The 8,254-nt window shown below is 47.9% G+C and overlaps 1 protein-coding gene across 4 annotated transcripts; it reads left to right on the forward strand.

Moving 5' to 3' along the window:
- Window positions 1-608: 608 nt before the first annotated feature.
- LOC311584449 (uncharacterized protein) lies at window positions 609-7,728 on the forward strand. 4 transcript variants are annotated; one of them, XM_084758805.1, is made up of 4 exons: window positions 609-685; window positions 1,498-1,583; window positions 5,045-5,195; window positions 7,250-7,728. In XM_084758805.1, exons 1-4 carry the CDS (start codon window positions 651-653, stop codon window positions 7,413-7,415), a joined length of 438 nt encoding a protein of 145 aa, XP_084614931.1. In that variant the 5' UTR covers window positions 609-650; the 3' UTR covers window positions 7,416-7,728. The 4 variants fall into 4 exon arrangements, 2 of the variants coding, with proteins under 2 accessions (XP_084614931.1, XP_084614932.1); XM_084758806.1 differs by having other exon boundaries at window positions 5,045-5,165; XR_014774883.1 differs by lacking the exon at window positions 609-685 and adding an exon at window positions 946-1,319 and having other exon boundaries at window positions 5,045-5,165.
- The last annotated feature ends 526 nt before the right edge of the window (window positions 7,729-8,254 follow it).

Genomic DNA, 8,254 nt, shown 5'->3' on the forward strand with positions numbered 1-8,254 from the left:
ACCAAGCAAAGGACCTCCAAGCTTAGCTACATCAGCCACGTGCATTCCCGTCTTAGGGGTGGACCACCTCACAACACCACCGCTCCTAACGACGACAATACAGAGCTGGGCTTGGCTGATCTGAGAAACAGAATCCAGGCAGAGGTTGGTCAGTGACTGAGAAGGAAATAAAACAGATTTTGTGTTGCAGAGGTTAGCATTCCTATTTGCTTCTTTTAAGGACTGCGGGGCCAGAGACTTAACTGGTTTCCTGCAGTTCCTACTGTGCTGGGTGGGGTGCCTGACCAGCAGTTTGACAGATATGAGGGAAGGAAGGAGGAAATAGGAGCACAGAGGAAGGTCAGAAAGGCCTTGCTAGCCACCAAGACTTATGAGCAACACACACACACACACACACACACACACACACACACACACACGGTGGGGTACCAACACATCTGGGGGCAGGCATAGGGCAGCAGTTCAAACAAGAAGGTGCCACTCCAAAGCCACTTCTGGGCTCCTGAGCAACCTCCAGCCCAGGCAGGAAGCAAGCCTGCACCACGGAACTGCAGAGCCAATCAGCCTCACACAGAAACACAGCACGGACTGTAAATCAGGGATAGGAAGAAAAGCTGTCTCACATCTTTCCTGTCGGGCCAGACAGAGACATGCACTGCCAGGGTCCCAGACTTGGAAAAACCAAGTACGACTTCGGATGGGTTCTTTAGAGGCAGGGACTAGGGTGGTACTGAGCTGGAGACCCACTCTCCTGGCCACCCCCCTCCCAGCAGGCGCCTTAGTGGTGGATCTCTAGGGCCAGGCTGGCCAAGGCTGGTACTCAATAGCTGTGGCTTCAGGCACTGCTTAGGAGGCTGCGCATGGGGAATTTTCCACTGCCAAGTTCCATTCAGCTCACTCCACCGCTTCGACTGTTTACAGAGAGCAAGAAGGTGCAGCCACCCAACCCCCGTCCCCCACCCCCACCCCTGGGCGGGCGCAGTCTCCGGTGGGACCCGACGTCTTGTGTGTCCTGGGTTTGACTGCTGCACCTGAGTGCGCGGGTGCGCAGGAGGGGTTGTACCAGGAGAGGAACAGGGACCTGGGTGGAGCAGAGAGGATAGGAAGCCACTGTGTGGCAGTCCTGCCTCCCCTCCCTCTCTCCCTCCTTCCCTCGGATGCTCCCTTAACTGACTGAGAGATGCCCCGCGTGGGTGAGAGCTCCCTTTCCTAGAGCTGAGCTTCCCTCCCCTCCCCGGAACCGCCCCCGCTCTGCAGCGCTGCCATGCCCTCTGGGTAGTGTTTGCATTCCAGGCTGGGGATCCGGTGGTGGGAAGCAGGTAGGAAACCATGTTCGGGGGAGGGGGGGTAAATGAAAAAATATATATTTAGTGCTTACAGAAAGCCAAATATTGGGTTAGAAGCCAGAATGGGGGGGGGGGGGCAGGACCCAAAGCAAACAGCAGTGGAAAGAAATTCCTACTAAACAAGTTTTCTATTCATTTCTTCCCATCCCAGGTGCAGAGCCTGCAGGAAGAACTGCGACCAAGTGTGGGACTTTAAGACCCCAAGCTCAGATTCTACAACGCCCATGGGAGCAAGAGGTGTGCAGCCCTCCTTCCCCCCAAAATGTGTCAATATCTGGTTGGCCATTAGCACCCCAAAGGTCATTAAGGCGGCTCAAAAAAACCCCTCTGGGAATGGGGAGGAAGAATAAAGTAAACTAAACTGTTCCTGGTTTAACCCTAAATGAGTAACACAACCTCTCCGGGCCTCCTCGGTGGGATATAGGATGGGATTATGATTCCATGGGTCATGGCAACCAGCTCTCCTTCAGCCTAAAGCAAGCAGTAATGACAGCAGTGCCCATCTGTGTACTTCCGCCTGTCCCCCCACCCCCAACTTCTAGGATCTAAGCTAGAAACCTCCAACTCCAGCTATGTGCTTCTAGAACCTTCTCAGATCATTTCTAAGATAACAGTTGGCCTGAGGGACAGCAACACCGGCCTGGCTAACTGGAAAGCTGTCAGGTTCCTTAACAGGGAAGAAGCCAGTGGAGAGGTAAAGAGGGCGGGCGTGGGGGGAGGGGTGTGTGTGGGGGGGGGCTACCAAAAGAAATCTCTTCAGCTTCCTAGCCACTGGTGATCTGAAGAGGTGATTGGGAGAGGTTGTGTCTCCGTTAGAAGCAGAAGTTGCATGCCAGGGTAGCAAAGGACTGGATTTGGACCATCCAAAAGAAAGACTGTCTCCCCTTTGCATCTCACACCTCTGCCCCCCTCCCCCATTTCCTCAAGTGTCCTCACGAAGAATCTGGGTACCTCCACACTTAACAGGCAGCAAACGTCAACCCGAGGAAGCCTGGAGCCTGCAGTCTTGTATGGTGATGAGTTCCAACTAGGAAGAGCCCAGGCCCAGAGGCAGTCCTGCCTACTAGTCAACTCCCTGGCCACCCCTGTCTCTCCAGGCATCAGCTCCCTGGACTGGGATTCACAAGTGTGTTATCTTTGGGGTACTTATGGGACCAGAATCTTGAGGAAGAACCTGCAGAGCTTGCCAGCGACAAAATTGCCAAATAAGATGAATGCTCACACATTTCCTCCTGCATTTCTTTAAGCTCTGTGGGTTGTCTTACCTTCCATCAGATTTCCAGAAACTAAAAATTGTCCCTACGTGTGTCTTATAAGTCCCTTCCTATCTCCTGGAACTGCCTCTCCAGTCTTACCATCACCTTGTGCACCCTAGGCATGCCTCAGGAGAATTACAGAGACCTCTCACCAGCTGGTAACACTAGTAATCTTTAATCCTTCCCTTTCTGGGCTAGTCAGAGCACCATTTCTAGAGTGTGTCTGTCCAAAGGCATCTCCCTCACTTACATGCAGTTTCGTACTAACCGTCTGCCTGCCTGAAGGACAGAAATCTGAGCTCAGTCTGGATCGCGCAAAAAGCTTTCCGTACTTGAAATGGACTTATCTTCTCCCATCTCCCTAGCAGTGGCATTTCATAAAAAGGCTGCTAGGGTTCCAGGCGAGATGGAATGGCAAGTTCTCTATTCCAGCCACAGGGGTGAATACCAACGCGTGGTTGGGCTGAAGAAGGTGGACTTCCTGTGAGGCAGAGGAGGGCTGAGCCTGAAACCACTGCAGAGCTATGACAAAGGGCTGCTGGGCTCTGGGCTCCCAAGGATTGTTAGAAAGGCCAGGCATGGAGTTACGTTTAAAAGGACAGTGACTGGATAGACACCAGGAGCCTACTAGAGATGGCAATATTCAATTTCTTTTCCTTTTGTTTTTCAAAATAGGGTTTCTCTGCGTAGCCCTGACTGTCCCGGAATTCACTCTGTGCAACAGGCTGGCCTTAAGCACAGAGATCCGCAGTCCTCTGCTTCCCGAGTGCTGGGATTAAAGGCTTGTACCACTATCACCTGGCTAATGTTCACTTTCTTATTGGGCTGGGGTTTTGTTTGTTTGGTTGGTTTTGGGTTGTTTGTTGTTGTTGTTGTTGCTATTGTTTTGTTTTTTGAGACAGGGTTTCTCTACATAGCCTTGGCTGTCCTGGATTCCCTTTGTGGACCAGGCTGGCTTCGAACTCACAGCAATCCGCCAGCCTCTGCCTCCCAAATGCTGGAATTAAAGCATGTGCCACCATGCCCGGCCATGATCACTTTCTTACTCTGAGTTGATTGATGCCTCTCCAAAGAGCTCTAGCCCCTGTCCATTTCACAGGAGCATTCACTCTGGGGAAGTGTCTAGGTATTCATTTATGAGTCGTGTCCAAATGTTAATATGTCCATTATATATTAATAGGAACATTTACTCTTCAAAACAAAACAAAAAGAAAAAAAAAGAGTTTTCCTGGGAGACAGGAGGCTGGAGGAAGCGGCTGTTTTGAGATTCTGTGGGCTGGGTAGGATGAGCTAAGAGGGTGAGAAGAACACAGCCTCACAAGGAGGAAGCCACCCACCAGCTCCGCTTCCAGACAGGCATTGGTCTAGCACAGGAGACAGAGCCATGAAACAATATAGGACTTTTTTTTTTTTCTGGAATGAGGGGTTAGGAGACCTTCCAAATAGAAGCAACCACAAAACTACCAACTGCATCCTCAAGAAAAAGACCCGACCACCCCCCCAACACACACACACACACACACACACACACACACACACACACACACACACAGTTCTGCCTTTCAAAATGGGTCTACTAATCAATATTCCAAAAGCCATACAGTGAAGAAATGTATTCGCTTGAAGACAGCTTTTTTGTTAGGGGCTGATAAAAATCCAAGCACGGGGTCATTCTACTTGACAGTGACTTACAGAGGAGAGTAGAAAGGGCCTTCACACACGTTTCCTTCTACATTGTGCCAAGAAATTGGAAAGGCAGAATAGCTACTAAAAACATGGAAGAAATATTACGTGGAAACAGGTAGAAATGGAGCATGTGAAAAGTTTAAAGTCGGGGGCGGGGTACCTGCAAAAAAAATAACCCATTGGAAATCTGACCTATAAAAATAATCAGTGATTTTCTTAAAGGCCAAACTCAAGTTAAACTCTAGACTGTATGTAGTCAGAAAGAAAAGAAATGATGAAAACTACAAATTGGAAGACAGCAAGGAAAATTTCACCCAAAACACAGTGACTGCGCACAAAGAAGTGAAGAGGGAAGAATGTGAAAGCCAAGTTATGACGTCAAGTGGATTGAAAGATTCGAATCCCTCCCACCAAAAAGAAAAAAAAGAAAAAAAAAGAAAAAGACTTAGCAGCTGGCAGTGGGGGCCCACACCATTAGTCCCAGCACTCAGGAGGCAGAGGCAGGCAAATCTCTGTGAGTTCAAGGCCAGCCTGATCTACATAATGAGTTCCAGGACAGCCAAGGCTACTCAGAGAAACCTTGTCTTAAAAAACAAACAAACAAAAAGGGTGTGGGGGGCGGGATGATTCAAATCCAAGGAAGAATCTAGAATGAGAGACAGGTGAGAATGACCATAAGGTTGTTTTTTAATAAACTTTTTTTTTCTATCACTCTGTTTCCTTTTAGGTCCTTAACTGTTTTACTTTTGTGTACAGATTTAGGTGGGGAACTGGAGACCAGACCCAGTGGCCCCTCACAGCAAGCAGACACGGCTTATGGGGAGTCTGGCTCGATTCCACTCTACAGCCAGCCATCCACCATAGGGCTGCACAGGAGGTATCTGCAGGAATTTCCTGTGTTTCACTGGTAATCTTGATGATAACAGCAACTTCCTTATTCCCTGGACCACAAGGCCAGTGTAATCTCAAAGTTAGGTTCTCCTACCCAAAGTTCCTTCTTTGTTTTTCTTAGCATCTGCTATTGTTACTATATGAGGGTGAGGCATATTACCAGAACTCATGAGACCCTGTCTCAAGGTAGAAAGGCAAAAACCACCACCTGAGGCTATCCTCAGACCCCAACACAAGCCCATGTTGGCACTAACACACCACACCACACCACACACACACACACACACACCACTTTTTATAAATGTGTCTCCCAAGAATTCGTGCATTGGAAACTTCATCCAGATATTTGGAGGTTAAGAATCAGCCTTTGAGCCGGGCGTGGTGGCGCACGCCTTTAATCCCAGCACTCGGGAGGCAGAGGCAGGCGGATCACTGTGAGTTCGAGGCCAGCCTGGTCTACAAAGTGAGTCCAGAACAGCCAAGACTACACAGAGAAACCCTGTCTCAAAAAACCAAAAAAAAAAAAAAACCAAAAAAAAAAAGAATCAGCCTTTGAGCTCTGAGGGAGATGAGGTCATGAAGGTAAGGCCGGGGGAGGGCATAGGTCCCTTTATAATGTTATGACCTGAGCAGGCACACTTCCTTAGTCTCCCCATGTGACACCCTGGGCAGGCAGAGTTATGATGAAGCAAAGAGGCCCTCATCTCTGCACATGCTTAAGAAGCTGAGACTAGCCAGGTGGTGGATCACACCTTTAATCCCAGCACTCAGAGGCAGGTAGATCTCTGTGAGTTTGAGGCCAGCCTGGTCTACATCATAAATTCCAAGCCAGGGCTTTGTAGAGAAACCCTGTCTCAAGGAGGAAGAGGAGGAGGAGGAGGAGGAGGAGGAGGAGGAGGAGGAGGAGAAGAAAGCAACAGCAGCAGTAGCTTAGACTAGGAGGTTTAGGCTGGTGTGTATCTCAACAGTAGAACACTTGTCTGTTAAGTCCCTGGTTCGATACCCACCAGTATCATGAGAGGTGAGAGGCACATGCTTCAAGAACTGTGAACTAAATAAATCTTTATTATTTGTAACTTACATTATATTATATATTGTGTTATAGTGCATTAAGGCCAGGTGAAATAGCTCAGTAGGTGGGGACACCTGCCACCAAGCTTGATGACCTATGTTTGATCCCAAGGAGCCACATGGTGGAAGGAGAGAACTCATTCTGCAAACTGTCTTCTAACGTCCTTATGTACAGTGTGGCATACATGCACATGTACACACATGGGCGCACACAGACCTGTATAAACATGCTAACACAAAATAAATGTAATTTAAAAACAAAAAGTTGGGGTTTGGAGACACGATTCAGCGGTTAAGGGCACTGACTGCTCTTCCAGAGGACCCAAGTTCAAATCCCAGCACCCACATGGGAGCTTACATCTGTCTGTAACTCCAAGATCTGACATTCTCACATAGACATACATGCATGATAAACATCAGTGCACATAAAATAAAGGTAAATAAAAAATTTAAAAACCCCAAAAGTTTAAAAGGTACATTGAAATAGCACCTTACTCCCCATGTTAAATATGGTCTCTAGATTTGTCTCTGTTGCTGACTGATAAGCATGTAAGGGCTTTATTTGAATGTACAATCATTTTGTAAAAAGGAATTGTAAAATGATAGAAAGACTATAGGGTACCTGTACAACTAGTCCAAGATATTCAATATTCAAATAACATTTTAGAATGAAAACTCAGGGAAAACTAAGGAAAGGAACTCATTAAAGAAATAACCCAAGAAAGGTTCTCATAACTAAGAGCATCTATGTGTGGAGGTTGCACATAGTGCATAGCACAAAGGAAGATACAGACCCCACTATAATGCAGATTCCCCCCCCCTTTGGTTTTTCAAGACAGGGTTTCTCTGTGTAGCCTTGGCTGTCCTAGACTCGCTTTGTAGACCAGGCTGGCCCCGGAACTCACAGTGATCCGCCTGCCTCTGCCTCTTGAGTGCTGGGATTACAGGCGTGCACCACCACACCCAGCTCAAAATGTTTTATCTAAATATTGTCTCTAGGGAAGCTACTGCAGGGTGTGACACAAAAATAAAGAAGCTAAGGCCAGAAAGAGGAAACCAAGAGATACGGAACGCTGACTGGAAAAGAGGAGATAGCGAGATAATGAGACAATGGCTGCGCAAGAGAAGGAACCAGATCAGAAAAGCTCCCGGAAGGACGGAGTAGAGAAAAGCAAGCAAAGGAAGGGAAAGCAATGGGAGTCGCATGTGAGTTTGAGGCACAGACAAGGAAGGCGTCCACCTAAAGATGTCGAGGTAGCAGCAGCTCTAGCAGGAGCTTAAGCAGGCCCGTCAGCAGGAAGTTTCCAGTATGAAGAACAGCGAAAGGACAGCTGACAGAGCGGAAAAGGGTTGGAAAAGTTGCTTCTGAGAAGAGAAATGGGAGTAGGCTACTGGTTTTGTTGTATTTGGGGAGTCGTACACAATGCAACCATGTTAACTATGTGTATGTGAATTGGAAATAAAAATAAAACTTAAGCTAGGCAGGCACTGTGCTGTGCACACTTAATTCCAGGACTCACAGGACTGGAGGCTGGAAGATCCGCAAGTTTGAAGAGAGCCTGAGCTACACAGAAAAAAATCTGTGTAAATAAACGAACAAACAAACCAAAAAGCCAACGGTGGGTCTCTGAGGTGGCTCAGCAGGTATTCCTGCCACACTGTATGACCCGAGTTCTACCCTCAGGTCCTATATGGTGCAAGGAGAGAACTGACTTTCAAAAGCTGTGTTTTCACTTACTTAAGTATAAGTAGCAGAGTGCGGTGGCGCAGGCCTTTATGTCCCAGCAGTTAGGAGGCAGAGCATGGCAGAGCTCTGTGAGCTTAAGGCTCACACAGTTCCACTTAGTTCTCAAGCTGTGGGGGTTGAACGACGCTTTCACAGGGATCGCCTAAGACCACCAGAAAACACAGACAACATTTACATTATGATTCATACAGTTATAAAGTAGCAACAAAAATAATTGTATGGTTGGGAGGTCACCACAAAATGAGGGTGGCAGCATT

Source organism: Acomys minous, assembly GCF_964271855.1.
Source record: "Acomys minous genome assembly, chromosome: 15".
NCBI lineage: Eukaryota > Metazoa > Chordata > Mammalia > Rodentia > Muridae > Acomys > Acomys minous.